At 37.2% G+C, this 24,500-nt stretch overlaps 2 protein-coding genes across 60 annotated transcripts in view; one reads left to right on the plus strand and one right to left on the minus strand.

Moving 5' to 3' along the window:
- The window catches only part of ABI3BP (ABI family member 3 binding protein), a 244,769-nt gene extending 222,974 nt beyond the window's left edge, over positions 1-21,795 (plus strand). For all 50 annotated transcript variants that reach the window (XM_015129581.3, XM_077994019.1, XM_077994032.1 and 47 more), the window contains 7 exons: positions 407-616; positions 5,142-5,250; positions 16,337-16,416; positions 17,169-17,198; positions 18,072-18,233; positions 19,331-19,453; positions 20,405-21,795. In XM_015129581.3, coding sequence (XP_014985067.2) covers positions 407-616; positions 5,142-5,250; positions 16,337-16,416; positions 17,169-17,198; positions 18,072-18,233; positions 19,331-19,453; positions 20,405-20,520 — 830 coding nt within the window. In that variant the 3' untranslated portion in view covers positions 20,521-21,795. The remainder of the gene's footprint in view (positions 1-406; positions 617-5,141; positions 5,251-16,336; positions 16,417-17,168; positions 17,199-18,071; positions 18,234-19,330; positions 19,454-20,404) is intronic.
- A 184-nt stretch (positions 21,796-21,979) lies between these two features.
- TFG (trafficking from ER to golgi regulator) overlaps positions 21,980-24,500 on the minus strand; it is a 37,298-nt gene continuing 34,777 nt past the window's right edge. For 9 of the 10 annotated variants that reach the window (XM_028843167.2, XM_015128711.3, XM_028843168.2 and 6 more), the window contains exon 8: positions 21,987-22,795. In XM_028843167.2, coding sequence (XP_028699000.1) covers positions 22,413-22,795 — 383 coding nt within the window. In that variant the 3' untranslated portion in view covers positions 21,987-22,412. 10 annotated transcript variants of the gene reach the window in all.

Here is a 24,500-nt window from a genome sequence, read left to right on the forward strand (position 1 = left end):
GGATACAGTAAAATACTTGAAGCTACTTGATTCTTTTGAGTCTGGTTTTTAAAATTTATTGGGTGGGACCAGAACTGTGTTTAGTATGGAGCTAATTATTTCCCACTACTGAGGTAAGACCCAGTGCCCCATAAATTATGAACTCTAAACTATGCTTAGGGGATCAAATTACTTTTTGATATTAGCATAAGCTAAACCTATTCAGTAAGTAGATCAACACCACCCTATATCACGTGTCTCAGAGGCAAGATTTTGAATTTTCCTAGTTTGAACCATCCACATCATGGCTTTCAACCATCTGCTTATAATATGAGACCAAATGTCCTCAAATTGTATTTATGAGCTCACTTCCATCTTCTTCACGAGTTGCAAAAATGTTAAATGTCAAAGGTCCTCTCTCTCACAGGTCCTCATGTGCGATACCTCCAAAAGCCTGACGACAGTCCCTGCTCCATTACTGACTCCGTCAAACGGTTCCCCAAAGAGGATGCCACAGAGGGGAATGCCACCAGCCCACCACAGAACCCACCCACCAACCTCACTGTGGTCACCGTGGAAGGGTGCCCCTCATTTGTCATCTTGGACTGGGAAAAGCCACTAAATGACACTGTCACTGGTAAGATCATGGCATGAGGACTGTTATGGTGGGAAGCTTTGGTAATAAGATACCCTGGGAGTGGGGTACCGTGGGTCAACGTTGGCATGTGAAGCGTATCTGGGGAGGAGCCAAAGCTAGCAGTTTTGCTGCCTTTAAGGCACATTATTGTCAACAGTGTCATAGGATGAGAAAAGATCATCTTTGTGCTTGTTATGGGCTCCCTGTTAATTTAGATCTCTTCAGGCCGCATTCTTTCCATCTCCTCTCAGAACTCTTTTTCACACCAGGATGAAGAAGCCAGTCTTTCATTACCAAGAAAATTATATTGCTGATTAATTTAAAACTGATTTTCCTTTCACCAACCCAATTTCTAATTGACCTAGAACTTTCTAGCAGACTAAAGGTTACTTCAACTGTCTTAGCATAAATAAAAACAAAAACTCTATTCCTGATCAATTTTCTGCTCATCTTAAGAAATTTTGATTCTGTTACCACCCACCAGTTCCTCTAGAAATGATTATGAAAACTAAGAAATCCCGAAACACTCTGAATTCATTATACAACAGTTTGATTCTCCATAATAAAGAGGATAGTCCAACGAGGAGGAGGAAAAAAGACTAGCAAGCTAAATCAGCTAGAGGATATAGCAAATAGCATGGTAGGTGAATTCCTGCCACCCAAGTTCCTGCCATGTACCTGGTGCAGGCAGGCAGGGAATAGGGGGGTCAACTAAAAGGCCATCAGGAAGAGAGAGGAGCAGTGCACAGGACCAGGTAGAGTATGCAGGGACTCAGGTTCTGCCAAAAACATTTCCTACTGTACATGGAAAACAGCAGCTATGTCTCCTCAGACAGAACCACTGGATCTGGGCAACTTCCAGTGTAAGCAGCTTATCTTTGCTTAACTAGCTTTCTTTACCATGTTTTGTGAGTTTCCCTTTCTCATGCAAAGCTACCCTTTGTTTTGAGAAAGAACCCACTACTACCCATCTCTAGGAGGTTCCTAGAGATTTGCCTAGTCCTGCTTCTTTCCTTGGGACTGTGCTAATAGGTACTATGATATCTAAAAATCAATTAATCTGTCAGTATTGATTATCTGCATCCATTAAAATGTCTAAAACTCTTCATATGCTGTGCTAGTAAGGAATTCCTGTGATCATCTGAGGCTTAGTTCTCATGAAACTAAATGATCTATAAAATTTCATTTGCCTTAAAGATAAGGAACATTGAGGTAGAACTGGTTAATCTAATACATTTAATTATCGAATACACATCAACTTGGATATATTCATAATATACAATTTAACTTTTTAAAGCTGAAGAATTGTCCTTTTTTATTGTATAAATGTTTAATCTCAAAAATCATGGATACAGTATACTTTATCCATCTAACCAAACTGCTTTTGTAATGCTGTTACTAAATGTTAATGAGTTGCTTGAGATCTGTCACATGATACAGAGCATTTGCAACAATTTTCGTGGACAAGGACCACATCTCTTTAACTGCAGAATTTCCTAAATAGAATTAAGTTTGTATTTAATCATAGTTCACCTAGTCCATATTTAAACATTGGAGCATTTGCCCTAAAATCCTGTTGGTTTTTCATTCCATTTTGTTTTAGTGTTCCCTTAAATACCACTTGATTTCAAATGCGATTGTTTACAAACCAGCAGCTCAGATAATATAGAGATTAATTATTATATCACTTGAACTGACTTTACAAAAAGGTACTGAGATATAATAGAGTGAACTATATTCTTCTGCCTGAGTTGGCTTCTTTCTTTGAGTTGATGGGGACACACATTCACCTCCAGTGAAGACATCCAGGTTCAGTTGCTTCTACATGTCCCTTCTATACCGAAGTAGAAAAAGGTACACCAAAAAAATTGGCCATAGTCTGGATCCTCGGGCAACTTTAAGTTGTTAGTTATAAGCCTCATAATCTGATAGTCCAAGAGCATGCTGACATAGATTTAAATCCCTGACCAGCTTTATTTTAGATATGCAACTTGTGTATAAAATTAGACTGTTTGAGCCTTAGTTTCCTTACGTGTAATAATAATCCTCATTGTTATCAATTTATCCTGAGGAGAAAATTAAATAAGATATTTGAATATGCAGCATAAACTAGAAATTGTTAATGTTTATCGGTAGGAGCAATGTTTGTAATGTTGGTGGATTTATGAAGAGGCATTAGCACTTGAAAGGATTAAAAATGGGAAATATATATTTACAAAGCACAAGACAAATGTATATTCAAAAGCTAGAATTCTGAAATTCTAAATTTCTTTTTAATTAGGAAGGAAGCTTCTAGATCCATTTTGAGAATTCTGATCTTCCATTAAAAAAAAATATTAAATCAGCTGTTAAAACTTGAGCCAAATGGAAATCAGAGAAGACATGCAATAGATGTTTCAACTACTAAAAGGCAGGGTTAATATTAAGAATGTCATACAGTGATGAGGAATGTCCCAAGCCAAAGATGCTTTTTGAAGGTGGTTGCTTTGGTGCATAAGCAACTGGAGTGTCATATAAATTGTTCTTTTGGTGATTTAGCAGCACGTGAACCTTTCCTACTGGAATCTTAACCCTTTTCTAGTCATTTTCAAACCACAACTCAAGGATGATAAATAATAATAAAAGCAGCATAATAATAGGTACCACCTGTTGAACAAAATCCATGAAAAATACTATCAGGCACTTTCCACCTGTACCTAATTTAATCCCCACAAGCAGTGTTATGAAGAGATATTCACATTGTATGGATGGGAAGACTGAGATCAAGTTCAAGACAAGTGGCTTAATTTGTCTCTTTCCATTAAGCTGTTTGGTTTCTTTTTTTTTTTTTTTAATCAATTTTACTTGCATTTTAAGTCCTTCCATCTTTTTCTAACAAATATCCCTTCACAGCTGAGGAAAAAGTATAAAATGGACAGATTTTAATTCAGAATTCTCTCCCTTCCCCTCTCCCTTTCCAGTCTGTTAGGAGAGCCAGCTGAGAGAGAGTTTGGGATCAAAAAGAAGTGTCAGTGACAGTACTAGGTAACAGTCATCAGGACTTTAATAGCTGCACCAATACTATCCAGAATCCATGGCCACTGTCTTCCAGTTTAATTTTTAATTTTCAGAAGAATGGTCATACAAAATTGTTCAGAAAAAATCCTCCTCCTCTTGGGGTTTTTTAAATATGCGATTAAGAATCTTCCTGAGGCTGGGCGTAGTGGCTCACGCTTGTAATCCCAACAGTTTGCGAAACTGAGATGGGTGGATCGCTTGAGCTCAGGAGTTCAAGACCAGCCTGGGCAACACGGCAAAATCCTGTCTCTACAAAAAATCAGCTGGGTGTGGTGGTGCACTACTCAGGAGGCTGAGGTGGGAGGATAGCATGACCCCAAGAAGTGGAGGTTGCAGTGAGCAGAGACCCTGTTTCAAAAGAAAAAAGAAAAAAAAAAAGAAATCTTCCCCAAATATGAATTGGTGATTTTGGGGTCTATCTGGGTTATTCTAGTTTTTTATTTTATTTCCAATATTCATCTCACACCAGTGCCAATAGCAGAAATCCCTAATATAACTTGCCAGACTTTGGCAGCCTTTTCACCTTATCTGATGCCCAGTACTTGTGTATTTCTTCATATTAATGGAGCTGATTTTGAGTGGGGTTTATTGTTTGGGTTTTTGGATCTTTTTTAGTTCTCTGTATCATCTCATCACATGCATTAAGCTGAGTCCCAAATGAGAGCAGGGAAGTCCAATGAACAAATGTGTGAATGGCATTCTCTTATTCTAAATTTCTTTCCCTTTTGATGAGCCCTGCAAGTTCATAGAAATGTGCCTTTAAGTGAAATTTAGGCAGACCTCTATGCAGACTTTAAGGATAGTATTTTGTTTTTCAATGCAAGGAAAATAATCAAGGAAGCATAACTTATGTAGGCAGTGGGTACAAAAACCCACTACTCCTATAGTTCAAAATAATGAACTATTGTTCAAAATACTCCTATAGTTCAAAATAATGAAAAGTAGAGTTTATTATTTGATTAGCTGCTATTTGCTGCTGTGATGCTCAACTCAAAGAAGTTTTCTGCAGCAGTACCATGTATCCAGTAGCCTTTCCCCCAACTATATTCTAAAGCCTGTAGAGCAGAGAACACGTCTACTCAGGCACCACTCTTCATACAGTGCTTTCCCCAAATGGGGCTTTGTAGCAGCGGCAGACTATCTGACTCACCTAACAAAACCAAAGGCTATGTCTCCAAAGCAACCACAGGCATGGCATGGGTCTTCACCAGTTACCAGGCCCTTCCTTTGCCTCTGGTAAAGGAAATGCAGAAATGGTCAATGAGCAAATCCTAAAATGCTTCTGGAACCTTCATCTGCTGACCATCCCCATATGAAAATTGCCAATGTGTAAGATCAATATGTCTCTAGAACTTCAATCTCAATTGCTCACTTTATGTGAGTGGCTTTTTTATGCTAATAGCTTCAGGAGCAATTAAATCAACCAAGAAATAAAGACAAGTATCTGTTGGCTTTTTTCGCTTTACAGAATATGAAGTTATATCCAGAGAAAATGGGTCATTCAGTGGGAAGAACAAGTCCATTCAAATTACCAATCAGACCTTTTCCACAGTAGAAAATCTGAAACCAAACACAAGGTAAGCCACCAGTGCTATTCCAGGCAAATTCTGAGAGTGCAAAAGTTATAACCACGACAAAGGAAAGAAATTATATTATCTTCTCTGTCTTGAGGGTGGCTCCAGCTTCCATTTCACTCTTGGGTTTTCTATATATAGCACTAGATACCTCTAAAGTCATGTTTTGCAAATATTTGAATTACTGGTGGGTTTAAAATTGCTGGCAAGATGGTTTTGTTAATAATAGTATGACATCTTTAAAAAAAATTCGATGCCAAATGTTGATATTAAATACTAAGTCTGTGGATCAGTAATGACTGTGCATGATGTAAACTAGATTGGAAGCACCAAAAAATTAAAATGCTGGAAAGGAGAGGGCAATGAGAGGAAAGTCTTGTGACACAATGTAGGTGAAAGTTTTTAAGAGTTAATACTTAAAATAACTACAGACTAGTCTCAGGCACAGCAATTCTTTGCTTTGGGACCTTTTGTCATGGATAAAATGAAATCGAGTTTTACAAGAGTTACATATCTTTAACAGTGTTATCTGATAACTTTTCTAAGTATCCCTGTTTATTACACATTGATACCAGGTTGTTCGTATTGCTGTACAGTTTTGTGATTCTTTTTTCAATCTAAAATATCCAACATTTTATTAGTTCATTTTATTATTGAAAGAAAAGGGTCTTAGACATTTCTAGAAATGTAGTAAGGAAGTTCCAAGTTTTCTTTTTTTCATAATGTTCACAGTGTCATCAATCGATTGAATTGAATTGGTTATTGATAGTGACACTCAAAAGAGCCTATTTTGGCTCTGACCGTAGGGAGACTCTTGTAATCTTTCTGTAGAAAAGGAAGCACCATCTAATTCACTGCAGGCAGTTCACTGTGTACAAACTAGTCCGATACTGCAAAAGGGATACTTCTTTCACAAGCATGGGGTTTTTCTTTAAAGTTCTCTATTTTAAGATATATTTTACAACTGCCGATTTTCTTAAAAGATTTTTAGCCAAAATAAGCATATGTCAGTAAAAGCCCATTTGATCTTGGTTCTGTTTCCTTAGCATTTCCTTAGATTGAGAGGAGGAGGAAGCCTGTTTTTACAGGCTTAATATATTTGAAGAAATGAGTGAAAGAAAAGGTCACTTAATTTGAACTTTTTAATAGGTGAATTTGTGCGTATGAAACTTGGCTTCTCCATTTTCTGCTCTTTATTCCACATAATAAAAAGTGACTTGTAAAGTACAGTACAGTCATTGAAAGGCATCCAGTTTCTCAATGCTCATTGCGGTTTTTTTCTGAATTGGACTGTCCTCAGATCTTCTCTCAGTGCACCTATTAGCTCATGACCTGAATGTTGAATACAGTTATTCCAGTATCATTTTAAACCCAATTTGTTTGTAAAAGGTTTGCATTTGCATTTCCATTCAGCAAACATTTCTTAAGTATGGCTACACACACGAATAAACATGGTGGCTGCCCTTGAACTCAAGGCTAGAGGGGAGGCAGTTAATGACCAAGTATTCTATACAAAGTAGCGAGAACTCTGAATGGAGCATGCCCAAGGTGCTAGGGGATCCCAGGGCAGGAGGCGCTACACAACGTAGCGGAAATTAGGAAAATCTTCCTGAAGAAGGTGACACCTGGTCTGAGGCTTGAAGGATGAGTGGGAAGGAGCTAGCCAGGTGATTATAGGGAAAGAGAGTATTAGAATAGTATATGTCAGTACACGGAAGGCCAAAATGGCCTGGTTGTGTGCAGTGAAAAATAGGCTATTTTTACCTCCGTCCACATGAGTAGTGGTAAGTGGATGGAGGCAGAGGAAACAGAATGGGAAGCCAGGGTGGGAGAGGATCTTATAAGCCAGATCAGGAGATGGGGAGACCCTGAGGCGTGGTAATTGGGAGGATGACTTGCTCCCACTTTTCATTTGTGTTTTCATTCTGGCTTTTAGTTGGAATAATCACTTTTAATATTTGAGCCTGTTTATATTGAGTAACAATTGCTGGAATAAATCTAACAAAGAATAACTTTTTGTTAATGTCTTGGCAAGAGTGCCATTTGGGCATCTGACCTGCCTGGTGAGGTAGGTAGAGAAAAGTGCCCCAGGGCTAAGATGCATTTTATTCTGTAATCACAGGTCATGGGGTTCACATGTAGCTTCTGGTTGTAATTGTTTTAGGACTCATTCTAGCTGTTTCTGGAAATTGCTTCACACTGAAAGAGAGCATGGCCCTCTTTATCCTACTCTCATCATATTTCCTGTTTATTACTCCTGTCTTTCGTCAATGGGCCTTCTGAGGAGGACCCCTAAAACTATCCTTACCTCAAGACTAGCAAAACCCAGAGGAGTGCCTGTCTAGACTTTTTTTTTTTTTTTTTTTTTTTTTGGAGACAAAGTCTTGCTCTTGTTGCCCAGGCTGGAGTGCAACGGCGCAATCTCAGCTCACTGCAACCTCTGCCTCCCAGGTTCAAGCGATTCTCCTGCCTGAGCCTCCCAAGTAGCTGGGATTACGGGCACCCGCCACCACACCCGGCTAATTTGTTTGTATTTTTCGTAGAGATGGGGTTTCACCCCGTTGGCCAGGCAGGTCTCGAACTCCTGACCTCAGGTGACTAACCTGCTTTAGCCTCCCAAAGTGCTGGGATTACAGGGGCGAGCCACCATGCCCGGCCCCTGTCTAGATTTAGCTTTGGGAAAAAGCAATGTTAAATCAAATTTAGGGCCTCCTAAATCAGGATCCCATGCCGAATTTTACTACTGGCACTAATCTGAGGCCATTCAGTGTGTCTGTTATATGTGGCTTACTTAATATTACTTTAAGAATTTGGTATGGTTCAATGAAATCCATCAGGATATCAAAATCATTAATTTTCATATAAATGATTTGGCCAGGATTATATTGGTAGTCTCTAACTAACGGATCATGACTTAGGAGTTGTAAATCAGTAGTCTGAAGTAAAGAACATTTTTCCATTTTGGGAAAAATATAATACATATGGATGTAAAGGTGCTTTCATGAACACTGTTTAGTCTTCAGTATGTGAAAAACTTTATGGTGGTCAAGGAGTTCAGTAGATCCTAGCCCCTTGATGAGCCTGTGAATGAATTTCACATCTCTCTTACCAGGTATGTCAGAGATTCATTTATCTATTCAATGAGCAAAAATGTTTGGGCTGAAATATTAAAACATACTGAAATCTCTATTAGAAAAAATAATGAATTATGGAAAAATAAAATGAGGTAAATTATTTCAATTAATTTGAGATTTCTGAAGCCTAAAAGTATCTGGAGAAACAAAAGTAACACCTGTTAAACAATTGGAGAGCATTAAAAAAGCATACAAAGTAAGTGTAGGATTGATACCGAAGTTCTGTGATTTAGGAGAGAAGCCTTCATAGAATACTTGGGACTAGAATGTGATAAAGAATAGAATGGAATGGGTAAGCCAACAAGGAAAGGAAAAACAACAACAGTATTTTTCTTTCTAATCAAATCCATACACATTATTTAGGTGACATACAAGTAGTTCTCAAACTTACTATTGATAGCAAGGCTTCAGCCAGAATGATAAAATCACTAGTGTCCAAATAGCATGAAAAGGTTTTTTCATACTACCTTAAGTTGTTAAGGCAAGGTTTCTTTCCATTGTGTTTCTTCTACCCAACCATGATCCAAGATTAACACTAATAAAAGACACCGTAAAATAAAGAGGAGGTATGTACAGGATGCAGCCACCAGGTGGCTTTTATTAGCTGTAAAAAAACAAACAAAAACACAACTCTGATCATATTTCAATGCTTGGGGGAAATTTTGAATCAAAGTGTATGGTAAAATTGAATTTCTGAAATAGATAAACTTGGAATTTTAGCTTTAAAATACCCTCATGAGGTTCTGGAATTTCCTATTTGAATAACTGTAGGATGGATCAAAGCTTCTGAAAGAATTATTACAGCTGTGTTCCAACACTAGGAGATACATGTAAATCATTTATTTTAGTAGCATTTTCCATCACTTGTTCTGACTAAAAAACATGAGATCTGAATTCATATGATAATTACTGGCTAAACTTTACACACCGACATGGGTAGAGTAGAGCTTCATGTTACAACACTTAATCCAGGAGAAACAAGGCAGGGATTAGAGATCTATAGAGTGCTTTTGTTACAAATTCTGAATGATCACACCCTAATCCTGAAACAGAGTGACAGTTGAGTATTCCCTTACCTTTCCTTTCACAGTGTATACCAACCTTCTCCTGCCTGTTTTTATGACATAAGCAGGTTTTTATCTAGCCTGCAGAAGCTCAAAAAATTGTCCAAAGGACCATCTAGCAGCTGTTTTGCTAATGGTAGAGTTCAGCTCCACACCTGGCATTAGATGTTCTTGTCAATAGAGAGCCACATGGCTGTTCTAGGGTGCTAGGTGCAGCTCCAAAGGTGGCACAGGGGGCCTCCCCAGCCTGGCTACCAGCTGCAGTGCACTGTGGTTGCATATGTGCACAGGGAAGGGGGTGTCATTTGCGGGGAGATGTGATTGTTTTAGTCAAATGATGCAAAAGAGATCTGTTAACACAAGCAAATTTCATCTCTTTAAGGGATCCCTCTCTTACCCCTTACTCCTAAAATAAAATGTAGATATTGGTATCCATCCATTGGTACTCATCTACCCTCCCCAGTACTTACTTTCCATTTATTTCTAACCTAGAAGTCCTCTTCTAACAGAAAACCAAGTACTGTATGTTCTCTTATAAGTGGGAGCCAAATGATGAGAACACATGGACATAAAGAGGGGAACAGCAGACACTGGGGCCCACTGGAGGGTGGGAGAAGGGAGAAGAGCAGAAAAATCAACGAGTGCTAGGCTTTGTATCTGGGTGACAAAATAATCTGTACAACGAACCCCTGTGACACAAGTTTACCTATATAACAAATATGCATATGTACCCCTGAACCTAAAAGTTAAAAAAAAAAAAACCCTCTCCTGCCATACAATTACCCAAGAACACCAATCCTTTATCTATCTCCTTAGGCAATGTTTGCATCTTGTTAAACTAAAAGAAAAATATTAAGAGCGTCTCCTATCTACAGCAAACCACTTTGCAAAGACCACTATGATTAGTTTTAGTTCTGTGAATAGAGTAGCTGATAAAAGTGTGTCTTAATAAGTCTTACACCACTGCTTATTGGGACAGCAAGTGTGGATTATCGTTCTCTTAAGTCTCCTTCAACTGTAAAATGATATAATTCTCTGATATTCAAAGCCATGCATGGAGTTGGTCAGAGAACTGGAACTGAAAACTAAAACCTAGGTCAATTCCATAACAAGTAGATTTGTCCCAGTAAACATTTTTTTGTCTTTAAATTTCTGTCCGCAGTCTGCAATTTGTTTTCAGATTGTTTTTAGCACACATTTTGATAATCCATTGATGGACAGAGTTCTTCCTAATGAACTGGCTGGGCAAATGGATGGACACACACAATCACTGCACACTGAAAAAGCCCTTTAATCCTACTCTTCTCTTCCAATGAACTCACCTCTCTCCTTACTTTACTGAAAAATTAAAGAATTCATTGTGTGTGCCAGACTTACATGTGGTCTAACAATTTCCTATGGAAAATGTACTGTCTAGTAATTAAGATAAATCAAATTCACTTAATCTGTTCAAGTACTTTTATTGACCTCTCTGGCTTGGGAGGATTTTGAAGAACAAATCTTCCTCTAAGACTGAAACCTACCAAAGTATCCTACAGCTGGCAGCAATGATAATTTGGGACTGTTGTTTATGTTGATTTAATAAAATGTTGGCACTGGTTACCTGGAACAGATGCAGCAACTTCTTATACACTGTCAATCTGGCTGAATGATGCACGCATGTGGAATAGCCATTACACCCTTTTCATAGTGTTTCTGTGAAATTCTGGTCTCTGCATATTCTGTATTAACTTTTCAACATCTCTTCTTATGGGCTTTGTAGAAAGGAGTAAAATAAGCTGCCAAAGTGTCAGGCATTTTATTTAGTTTGTGGTAGGTGTGGGCAGCTGCAGACCAATTCCTTCTTTGTTGAAGAAGAAATTGACTTGATTGCTCCGTTTGACGACTTTTCATCAGGCAAAAGGACGGCTACCTAAAAGTACATAACTCCACTAGTCTATAAAGAGAACAATTATTCCCTCTCACATAACCATATCGTTTTTATTTTTCTTTGCTATTGCTTGGCATTTAGGAAGGGAGTGCAAGAAAGTGATTAACAGCTGCAGAATTAGAGTGCAGCCCAACTGCGGAGTCTGTGTCCCCACAGAAGTGGGGGAACACAAAAAATGCCCCTTATGGCGTAACAGCCAGCTAGTTTATGACCCCATGACTGCTGATACCCTGATTTAGCCTGATTTTGTCTTCTGAGTGCCCCCTTCGGTCTCCCCTCTTGCTCCTTATCGGTTTTCCCAGATCAGCGTAATAACTTTACATGTGGCAGGTATCCAGAAATGCTTCCCATAATCCTTCAGTGTCCTTGGAGTCAAGCTTACCCCAACTGATTAGATTCTCCTTTCCCATGTTGAGCAGCCCTTCCTCTATTTTTCTTATTCTACTTGTCCATTTATCTCCCTCTGACTGAACCCTCATCTGAATGGGGATGAAATATTTCACGATGACACTAGGGGTAAAAATCGGCTACACAACTCAAACCAACAGCTATAGGGTAGACTTTCTATATAAAAAGCAGTTTGCTTGAGGTTTGTAAGACTTTTGTTATAATGAAAACCAACTTTTTAAATCAGTAAGGAGTATATAAAAAGTTTATCAAATAATGAAAACTTCAGTTCAAAATTGTAGGCAAAAAATAGAAGGAAAAGGTTATAGAAAGGATCAAAAGGAGTAGGGAATGGCAAGCGTCTGCTCCACCCAGATCTGAAGGTTACACTTGAGGATATTACCACCTCTTCCACTACAGAAGAAATCAGTCTCAGGCTACAATCCTGAAGGTTGGAGGTCACACTTTTTGAAACCCGTTTTTCACTTTTCAATGAACTGATGTATGTTTTTTCTTCTCATGCTGATTTTTACAGTTGTTCTCAAACTGCTGGTGTCAAACAAGATCCTCTATTATGCCACTCTTCTGAGATAATGCTTTGTAGTGCTTTCCAGACTCAATGAAATCTTAATATAACATTTTTTTTCTTAGCCTATGGATCTATGTTGATGGCAGGCAGAAAGGTTTACCTGTTAAATTTTCAATCTTTCCAATAACCCATGGGCTATGCCCTTATTATAATCTTCACAAGCAAAAAGCAAGTATGTGGCCATAGAAGAGTTCTGCCTTCAGAGTTCTATGGCAGTGTTTGTCAAATTCCCCAGTAATAGAAACTCTTTAAAAAAATTCTCGAGATACAAATATGATACTAGTGAATACTTATAACTACTACATGTCAGGCACCTTGCTTTTACATGCATTCTCATTTAATCCTCACAGATGCTTTTATACCCCTGTGAAGTTATAATTACTACAATGAATAGTATCCTCACAAATAGCATTATCCTCATTTTTATGTATGAGTAAACTGAAGCTCACAGAGGCTAAGTTACCTTAAAGTCACACATTAGTGAGCTGTGACTCTTTCTGGTTCTAGAACCCATGTTTTTAATGCCCCCTGGATCGTGCTGCCTCCTGATGGGGATGTGCGGGGAAGATGATTTTTTGGGATTTACACCTACCCAGGTAGAACCAGGCATGGCATTCTGTGAGGCTTCATTTACCTAGCTTGTCCTAGATGGGGCCAAAAGGCTTGACTGCATTTGTCATCTGGACTGCATTCCATTTAGATATTCATTTTGATGTGGTAGGTCTTACAGTTAATTTTCATTTTTATCAGAAATATATGTACACTGTTTTAAAATTACCACAAAAGCATTTCCTCCCTATTCCTAAATTTGGTTCCCCAGATGCAAGTATTTTTTACCATTTTGTCTATTTCTTCTGTTAATTAAATCCCTATGTCTAGACTGAGCTTTTCACAGGACGGTCAAATACTCCAGTCATGCCTTTGTTCTATTTGTTGTGTGTTTTTAATGGCACCATCTCTTTTGGAATTCCTACCATCTTTTGCCTGTTTTGAATCCCCTAATTCCCGCATCACAAGTCTTCTTCCTTGTTTACTCCATTACTTTGTAGCACTTAAGAAATGTCTTGAGGAAAAGCTATAAAGGGCAGTATTTTTGAGTCCTTACATGTTTTAAAATTTGTGTTTTACTTTGATACTATTCTTTAGCTGGAATATTAGGATATAATGAACTTTTGAAGGAATTGTTCTATTGTTTTCTCACTTCCAGTGTTACTGTTAAAAGGTCCAATGGCTTTCTGATTCCGGATCCCTTGAACGGGACCTATTATTTTCTTCTTAGTTTTTAGGACTTGTCTTTATTACCCCAGTACTCTGAAATTTTGTAACTCATATGTTTTAGTCCTTTGTCTTTTTTTTTTTTCATTTTGCTGGGCAGAGTAGGTCTTTTCAATCTGGAAACTCTTATCTTTCAGTACTGGGACATTTATTACACAACTTCCAGGGTAATTTTCTATCTCCTTTCCTGTTCTCTCTTCTAGAATTCCTACTAGTTGGGTACTATATTCTCTGGAATAATTCTCCAACTTTCTTTTCTCTCATTTTCTCATGTTTGACTTTTTGTTCCAGTATTTGTAAAATGTCCTCAACTTTATCTTCCAAAACTTCTATTTGAAGTTTCTTACTTCAAATAACTGTTTCCTGAAACTTTAAACTTTATTTTCTATGTACAATCAATATGAGACATTTCTCTTAGACCTATGATGTCATTCATCTGTGACAAAATGTGCTTCTTCAGAAGAAATTTTACCACAAGTCACTTTTGTTATATAGGGTTTAATGAGACCAAAACAAAAAGGTGCCTTTCAGTTCCCACGTTAATTTAGTGCAAAATAATTTCTTTGAAACTTGTCGAATATCACAAAATATTGGCCAAAAGAAAACCCCAAAAAAGTAGCTTGTATTTGTGGCATGCTAAAAATGGACCTTCAGTGTACATAACTGTGAAATAAAAAGACATGGAGACAATCCCAGCAATCAGACTTGGCCAAAGCACAGGGCTTTTGGCAATGGCCTGGAACGAATGTGGAATGCATTGCCCATTTGAATCAAAGTCCAGATGGCTATGATTTCTTGTTTTCCATTTTCAGTTCACTATAGTTCTACGGGCTTTTTTTGTTTTTTGTTTTGTTTTTAGGCCTCTTAGCAAAAATTTAATCTCTGGAAAATATTTCATGTGAAAATACCCCATATGAGTGTGATTTCTGTAGATGACAAAGGTGTTTTTGTATCAACAATCTCTCATTGCAAATGACAATGACAAAGGCATGTGCCGCCATGCCCGGCTAATTTTTGTATTTTTCGTAGCGACGGAGTTTCTCCATGTTGGTCAGGCTGTTCTCAAACTCGGGACCTCATGTGATCAGCCTGCCTCGGCCTCCCAAAGTGCTGGGATTACAGGCATGAGCCACCGCACCTGGTGCCAGTTTTAAAGTTTTGAAAAGCAAAAACAGTAACAGTACAAGTATTTTGAGCCTCATTGCTCTCAGCTGAAAATTAGGATAAGATTTATCTCATTAGGGTTTGCATGTGTTGTATTGCTGTATATATGTAGAATGACTAATGCATCTCATACATAGTAAGCATTCAGAAAATGGCTGCCATTGTTGTAGCACTAGACTCTGTTGTCTTAGACTAGATACTAGCAGTGTTAATGCAATACCTCAGTGATCAAGAAACTGACTCAAACTTTTTTCCCTGCTTAGTACCATCCATACCAAACTGACAGCTGTCATCCTTCTGTTTTTCACTTGTTTATAAAATATCTATCTTTTGTGCGTTCTGCATTCTTATTTAATTATAAACTTCCTAAAGAAGGAAATTATCTATCTCCCAAAAGCCTTGAGCAAATCTGAGACTCTCAAAATATTATCAGCTGACTCAGGCTCACTTTTGAATTCAATGTTCTTTCACAGATAAGTCCACTTGCTACTGAAAGGAAATCTTAATTTCAGGCAAATGGCAAATTGCTTTATTGTTTACATTTCTTTAAAGGATTTGCTTTGCTTACATATTTTATGAATAAAAGTTGCTAAATACTGCACAATAATTTGATGAATAATTCTTAAGGATACAATCAAAGCAACTTACAAGTCCAAGGGGCCTAGGGTTGTTTGGGGTTTTGTTTAACAGAAGGTTAAGGGACTCACCGATATGAATTTGGAGTATGGAGGGAGAGAAATGTCTGCGTTTGTGTTCCTGCTCTTTATAAGGCAACATTACCATGCCTCTTTTCTGGAGACATCATAGCATCCTGTGATCCACAGAAGACCCAAGTTCCAGGCAATACAACTAGGAGTCCTTGCAAAGAAACACTTATGTCTATCTATTCCCATAGTTTAGTCTACAGTTAAATACACTAACTACAGCTTAGTCTACTAGTTCTCAAACATCACTGGGCACATGACTCACCTAGAGAAGTTATAATTTTACCTGAATCTCCTCAAAAATTGCTTCAATACCTAGAGTAGGACAAGAAATCTACAGTTTAACACACTTTCACCACTGCCACCCTATGATGTGATTCTGACATAAGTAGTTCAAACCCCACAGTGAGGAAGATGGCCTAAGTCCAGGATTATACTCAGGGTTGGTATAACAGAAAACAAAATGGAATCTTGCCACTTCTTAGCCCCAGGAAGTAGCTGAGACATCTTAAAGAAACAGGTTCCTTGTTACTGGAATTAGCCTTTGTCTACCATATACCCCTTTTTTATATGTCTATTAACCTGCCAAGTCATTTGTACGAATTTGGAGATTTTTAAAGACAACCATCTTTTTTATTAATGCTTACTCAAACCTTAGACAAGCTGTTCAGATAGTAAAACTAAGCAATCATTTTTCTTTCCTCAACCTACTTCTGGAACATACGTTACCATTCACTGTCATTTCAAAATAGAATCAGGAGGGATGTCAGTGTAATAGGGGAATGTTGCCTCCTAGCCCTCAAGAATGTATTACAAGTGTTTTTTTATTTTCCCCTAAACAGTTATGAATTCCAGGTGAAACCCAAAAACCCGCTTGGTGAAGGCCCGGTCAGCAACACAGTGGCATTCAGTACTGAATCAGGTAATTACATCAACAGTAATTCCCAAAAACAGTGTCAAAGGGCCACAGTGGAGCAACGTTTTGCATAGGAAGCTTGTTTGAAACCCAGCTAAACACTACATAATACTGTTTCTTGAATTTCTTAAAAACCCATTTGTGGGAAAAAGCAAACTGATGAAGGCTTAGAGAAACACCATTTATATTTTTCCTCACTTAAAGACACATCAGTTTAATTTAAAAAGCATAATCTATACCCTTCCAAAAAGCTAGTGAATGAATCCTCCTCTGTATGCCTAGAATCAAAATACCCGTGAGTGCATCCACAAAGGGAACACATGATAGTTTAATAACAGCTGTGGAATTTTCCAATTAGACCTTACAAGTTCCAATTCCTTAATGAGATACATCTGCACATACAGCATTAATATTTGCATAATTTTTATACCAACTGTAGTTCATGGCATCTTGGTGATTTTTACCATGAAGTTTTTGTATCAAACTAAAAGCAGCAGCTTTTGAAATTCAAGTGGAGGCTGGAATAGCGACAACTGTTCCCAACTACTCAAATTACATATAACAGATACAGCTGAATACCTACCAGGCAGGAGATTATTCAATCAAGAACAATTTCCAAAACAAAGCAAACTTTAGCAAAAGAGTACCACTTTGCAAATAAGACTTTGTAACTGTAAGCACCCATCATCTTCACCATGCCACTGGAATGTTGGGGTTTTATCTAGTAAGGTCTGACTTTTGTATTTATTTCTCCTCAGCGGACCCAAGAGTGAGCGAGCCAGTTTCTGGTAAGTACCTGTCTCAATGAGACACAACTACATGCTTTTCTAAACTTATTCAACTGACCAGGCATGGCAGAATCTGAATCATGATTTCGCGTTTTTCCACTTAGTCTTCTTATAATACCAAACAGGTGTGAATGTTTACCTACACGTTGTACAACACTGAGGACCCATGATGTTCTGGGAACAAGTTGGACATTTTGAAATTTGCTTTCACTCATGCGCCAGGCTTATTATTATTTAATAAAATAGCCAGTGTAATCCCAGCACTCAGAAGCTGAGGTGGGAGAATTGCTTGAGCCCAGGCGTAGGAGACCAGCCTGGCAATATGATGAGACTCCCTCTCTACAAAACATTTACCAATAAAAAATTAGCTAGGCATGATGATGCACGCCTGTGGTCCTAGCTACTTGGGAGGCTGAGGTGGGATGTTCGCTTGAGCCCAGGGGGTTAATGCTACAGTGAGCCATGATCCCGCTTGGGCAACAGAGTGAGATCCTGTCTCAAAAAAAAAGAAAAGAAAATATAACACCCTCATTTCCACTTTTAGTAACAAGTCATATTAAAGCAGTTGTCTAAATTTTATAACATGCTACAAAAAAGAAACCTAAATTTCCTCCTAAATGACACTGCCTACATCTAGCTCTGCAGAGGCTATTCAACACCTAAACACCTTAACATACTGCTCTCAGATTGATCTATTGACAGAAACTTATTCTGGGGTTTACTTGTTTAAATCCTTCTACTATTTTTGGCTCCAATATTTAGCATGGGGGGAAAAAAAGGTATCAGCAAGTTGACAAATTCTGCAAACTGATTATTCTTAAAGTATCTGACCCAAGAGTCAGATACTAAACTCAAACTGTTTTCCTTACGTAGCAGGAAGAGATGCCATCTGGACTGAAAGACCCTTTGATTCAGACTCTTACTCAGAGTGTAAGGGCAAACAGTATGTCAAAAGGACATGGTATAAAAAATTTGTAGGAGTGCAGCTGTGCAACTCTCTCAGATACAAGATTTACTTGAGCGACTCCCTCACAGGTAAGCAGGGCTACCAGCTGTTTTCAGCCCTTAACTTATGGGAATGTTTTGCAGCATTGTACAACTTGGTCTTTTCTTAAAGAGTTTCAGGCACTAACGGGTGCTGTAAACACAAGTTTTCCTCTGAGCAAAATGTTATGGAAATGGTTATCATTCCTAGAAAACAAGGATTTAAGACATGCTATTAGAAGGTAAATAATAAAAATGCAATTATAAAACAGTGCCATCATGGCAAACTGGAATGTACATTCACTAACCATGGTCAAACTCCATTTTGTTACAACCATCCAGGGATAAAAAGCCTATTGACAATAAAGTGACTAAATCTAACGATAACCATGGAACGAATATAACATCTTCAAGATGCTAGAAGAGCTACAACCCCCTGCTCCATGCCCAATAGGTTATAATTTTCTATATTCATAGAGTAAAAATTTTTAATGAATAAGGCTGGCCCTAACATAAAAAAGTAGATATTTTTTCAGTCATTCAACTCTTCTAGGTGCTGAACACAAAGCAGCATAAAAGGTACTTCCTACTTTCCTATAGCTTACCTCTCCTTTCTTTCCTTGGTAAGAAGAGATAAATAATACGTAAATAAGTAAACATTTCATAGAGGTAAAGAACATTTTCAAAAAGGTGAAGGCCTAACAAGTTAGCACTAAGCTAAGGAGAAAACTGGGAAGGAACTAACCACACAAGGGTCTAGAGGAAAGAGGTCAAAGGCCTAAGGCAGAATACACCTGGCCAGTTCCACTAGTATGGCCCAGACTTAGTAAGTGGAGGGGCAGGCAGGTGTGAAATCATGTGGAGCTTTGAAATCAGGTAAGAACTTTGGATTTTATTCTGAGTATAATGGGAGACTGCTGGAGAAATTTATGGAGAAAACAAACATTATCTGACATGCATTTTTAAAAGATCACTAATCTCTGATAAGGGGAGGGGAGGAAGAATACAGGTAGGCAAGAGACATTGTTGGTTTGAACTAGGGTAATAGAGAATGAGGGGAGAAAGTACAAAAACAGTAATGATTTCAGAATTGTCACATTTCAAAGAAAGTAAGTAATACTTTATCCTTTTAATTTCTGGTTCTTCAGGAAAATTTTATAACATAGGCGATCAGAGGGGTCATGGAGAAGATCACTGCCAGTTTGTGGATTCATTTTTAGATGGACGCACCGGGCAGCAACTCACTTCTGACCAGTTACCAATCAAAGAAGGTATGTTTTCTGATCCTCCTCATAAGCAACAGAGTTTTACAGATTAACCCAGAAAGAAATCAAGCTGAGGAAAGCAATCAATTTAAGAAGAATTCTATAGTACTACTGCTCCACATATCACATATCTAGGAAAAAATGAAGACTTCAATGTAAGTTTCTCAGCTTAGAAACTTGGAGCCAAGGGAAATTAGACAGACATAATATAAATGCATTCTACTTCAAGAAAATCTAAACTTGCAAAAACAGCCACAAAAAAGCAGTTTCCCCAACTTAAATCATTCATGTATTAATGTTACGGGTTTTGTCATACTGAGTGCACTTGCATTATTATTTCCTTAAGAAAAAAAAAAAATTTACTGCTACCGTAAATGGAAAAAATAGTACTTACCTTGCAAGTAACTGTATAAATATAATTAAAATAGAATAATTCTGTGGGAAATGAATAACCTCTGTAAACTGCTAAAGACCCATTGGCACCAAGCTGTGTAATGAGGACTGAATAAGACTTAAAATTAATCCTTGTCTAAGCAGTGCAGAAGAGGGTAAATTAATTGTTCCTATTAGTCCGGAATCACCTGGAGGTTCTCTAAATAAACTATTTGATTCGATTTTTCAGTAACACATTTTGTTCACGGGCACTTAAAAATACCAACAATACTAAAAGATGACCTATTAAATTCTGTGAACACATTAATGGGCAGTGAAACTGTCCCTACCAACCATCCCTCCTAACCTGACATGGCAAATGTCAACAATTTCTCAGGTGCCCATTTTGCCAACCATGACTACACCTCAGGAAAAAACACCAGAGCTTCTTGCTCTCTGTTTTCTAAATTACCTCGCTTCACTAAGATTAGCCTTCAGCTATTCAATGACATCCTTCAATCTATAAGCTATGAGGGCAAAAATATAATACAGCAGCTATTAAAATGAAACTACTTTCTCTCTCAGGTTATTTCAGAGCAGTTCGCCAGGAACCTGTCCAATTTGGAGAAATAGGTGGTCACACCCAAATCAATTATGTTCAGTGGTATGAATGTGGGACTACAATTCCTGGAAAATGGTAGATGCTGCAAAGTTACCTTCTGTTTCATCATGGCAAACAAAATCATTGAAAATACTATGTCACATTCATTCAAAGCTATTTTGTTTACTATGTATAAAAGTCTACAATCTAATAGCAATACTAGATGTTTATTATTAGAAAAGATTGCTGAGAGTATTTATCAGGTTTTACAAAGTCATTTTAAGAAAGCAAAATATTGATGTTAACAGAATAACATTTTTGGGGAAGCTGGCTCCCTATTCATGGTATTTTAAGAGATCGTTTGTATATTATTTATCACACTGTTGTAATGATGTTTTGAGATCCTTTTATAACAAAATTAACATCAAAAAAGGTATATACTTTTAAAAAATATTTACTTTTATTGATGTGTACTCTTCCTATTGACGAGTTAATTCCATAAATCTCTACTTAGTTTAACTTATTGGATCAAATTATCTTCAGCATATATATCTGGGGAAAAAAGGTCCGAATTTTCACATTTATATTTAAACTTCCATTTTTTTAGCAACAGCTGAATAGCTTTGTGGAGGATTTTAAGAGTTACACATTCATGCTAATATACATTTCCTTTAAACATCCACAAATTCTTAAAAAGACTGAATCAGTAAATTTCATTTCAGCTAAAAATGAAGTCTAATATATTGTTTCAAAAGATACATTTTTACATACCATAAATGTTGCAATATCTGAATATGCTTTGTCAAACTATCCCTTTATGCAATTGTCTTCATATTGTTTTTATGATTCTAATCAAGCTGTATGTACAGACTGAATGTGAAGTCTGAGCACAAAAATAATGCACGATGAGATCGCCTACCATTTTATAGGACATTTACTATGTATTTATATGTTAAGACCTCTATGAATGAATGTATCAGAGAATGTCTTTGTAACTGTTTAATTCAATCTGTAATAAAAATCTGACTCATTTCTATTAAAAAGGTATCTTCCTTTAGGCGGGGAATGGGAATCCTTGCTGCACTGTTGCAGTCATTCTGAAAGGACCTTTCCCTGTACTTACCTTTCAACATGCTTCAATCTTATCAATGCTACATTTTGTATTTTTCAAGTAAGTATAAATTCTGCAATAAAGAGATGTAATTTTTTTTAAGATTGAGTTTTTTTTATTTCTGAATGGTTCATCGGTATGTTAACTATACCCTAAGGAAAATCACAAAGTTATCCAGGCTCTACCAAACCCCCATCATATCTATTGTTTTTGTCCTAAATTAACCTTTCATCCTATGAAGTAATAAAGTTCATTTTAAACCAACGATTACCAATGCATTTTTTTTTCAAAGGAAGGACAAAAACCAAATGGCACTGTTTTCTCTGAATGGAAATCTGTAAGTTAAAATGTCAAAATGTTTATACTCCATTTTAAGACCAAACACCAATAAGGACTTCTGAAAAATTGTTTTTTCACATAATGTTGATGACTAAATTAAATTTGAAGACCACTAATGGATTCAATCACCTTTATTAACCTATCAGTGTTACATTTTATACATAATATCTTGTTGTATTCTCCAAGGGCTCTACTTTAGTACATCATGTTAATAGTAAAAAGGCAAGTAAGATGGCTAAACCTCACCCTAGCATTTTAATATCCTCTGGACAAAGGAAGCTAGAAAGTCAATCACTTTATACACGTAAGAGTAGTGTTCCAAAGTAACTAAGAAGCTGCTACATTTTTAAGCAGGGAGGAAAAAACTTTCATTTTGGTCTTTCTGTTCCAGCAAATTATACTTTCAATTAACAGCAACAATGATATCATAAAAAATGCTCTGCTTTTTAAATTTCTGAACTTCAATACAAATTAAAATAGTACTGGAGTCTTTTGGGAGGCCAACAGCTAGCAGCTACATTAACTGGTGTAGGTGAGCCTCCTTATCGATAACCAGGTCCAGGTTGGGTATAGCCCTGACCAAAGGGAGGACGGTTACGTGCATAAGGATTAGGCCCACTTGGAGGAGGGGTCATGGTACTTCCAGGAAGTGAAGTAAAACCTGGTCTTGGTTGATAGGCTCCAGGTTGGCTTGGAGCCATTCCAGGTTGAGAGGCAGGAGCCACAGTATAATTAGTAGGCTGAGAAGTTTGGGCAGTGTAAGTTTGTGCAGGATAATTGCTCGCCTGGTACTGCTGTGGCGGCTGAGCAGGCAGTTGTTGAGGCTGACCAGAAAAGGCAGGAGCTGGTGCCTGGGAAGTTGGTTGCTGGCCATATCCCTGGAACTGCTGAGGTTGTTGGGGTCCAGTCTGCTGACTATAGCTTGCTGAAAAGGCAAAATAAACAACATGTATCTTATCTTTTAGTAAAACTTTTCCAAAGAATTAGTCTTACTGTTAGGTGGACCAAAAATGGTGAGAAATTTAATAAATATGTATGTAACAAGCAGAGTGGTAGATTCCATCACATAATATTTCAAGACCAAGTAGTTATCAAAGAGGCATTCTCTACACAATTTTTTAAACCCTCTGAGACATAATCCCTGAGAGCAAATTCCTGCCATAGCATAATTCCTAGAACAGATGCTCAAATGATAAAAGAATTATTATACTTTCTAGGAAGATCAAAAATGGGAAAGCTAAATAGTCATTAACCAGGTTTTCAGGGGAGACCTACTTAACAGTATCAAATAAAAACACATTGTGGAGAATGAACATTTTTATATGAAATAATACTATAAATACATCTTATTGTACTAATTAGGTGCTTTAAATTTTGCTCACTCTATAAAAACTAAGCCATTAAGAATAAATACAAAGTACCATTTTCACAATCTTTACAATCTTTCATTTCTTTTAGATTTGGTATCTGATGCTTTTTGCCTTTACGACTCAAAATTTTGACTTAGCAGTACAGCATAACACATAAAAAGCACACCATATTGCCCCATAAAAAGCAACATCTATATTCATTATTTACTAGGATGGAATTTTTTTTACAATAAAAGTCGGCTTCACTGAAAACTTTTATCTCTACCATGAAACACACCTGCAGCTACTTGCAATGAAACCTCTCCATTGACTGGAATCCTGTCAGCATTAAATACCAGATACATAAGAAAATTATTAAAATATGTACAACCCTGCATTAAAAAAAAAAAAGGATTGAATGAATTTGAGTATATTCTGAACTCACCTTGAACCTGGGTTCAAAATTTACTCATGAAAGAAACCTTTATGACATAGTCCATGAACAAAACTGGAAAAGGTCAGAGGGAAACTGGCAAACCAACAGTGTCAAAGATGGTCCAATGTTACCACCACCACCTCTTAGTCTCCAAGCAGAGTATTTAGTTGACTATTTCCATATCTCTCAATCAAATTCAAGTTAATAGACTAGTAGGATCAGAAATACAAAGATCATAATTTGAAAAACCTAAATTTTACTCAGAGTGAAGACCCTGACTAAATTTATTAAGAGCAACCTTAGTTCTTAAGAAAATCAAGTATCTTTAACCCATTTAACTCACGGTAGCATCTGAACACTGACCTAAAACCAATTCATAAAAAATTCTGAATGTCATACAATTTCTCCTATCCTCTACATAAAACTTACATTTTCACTATAAGGTTTTGGAGAAACAGATGGATTCAGCTTTATACTGAAAATGCCTATTCATTTTAAGACTGCGAGAAAAAAGAAAAGTGCCTTTTCATCCTGGCACCCGAAATCTAAATTGTTTTTTTAACTGGGCCTGGAAGTAATCTGATCCTTAATTATTGCTTAGGGGAGGGAATAACCCTATAGGCTGAAGATTTCATTAGCAGCCCACCAGTCTCTTGAACATAATGTGGCAATGCTTCTATCACTCTGTGTGTGTGTGTGGTCTCCCTTCCATTCCTCCAAAATAATAACTTTAGGTGAAGGACATCAGAAATAGCAAAAAATGGAAATATGGAAATTATGTGGGGTTTTTTTGAATACACAGGACATCTAGCCTTTTATGGAAGAAGTCTGCCAACTCCAGTCTA

The sequence above is a fragment of the Macaca mulatta genome, chromosome 2 (genome assembly GCF_049350105.2).
Source record: "Macaca mulatta isolate MMU2019108-1 chromosome 2, T2T-MMU8v2.0, whole genome shotgun sequence".
In the NCBI taxonomy this organism is placed as follows: Eukaryota; Metazoa; Chordata; class Mammalia; order Primates; family Cercopithecidae; genus Macaca; species Macaca mulatta.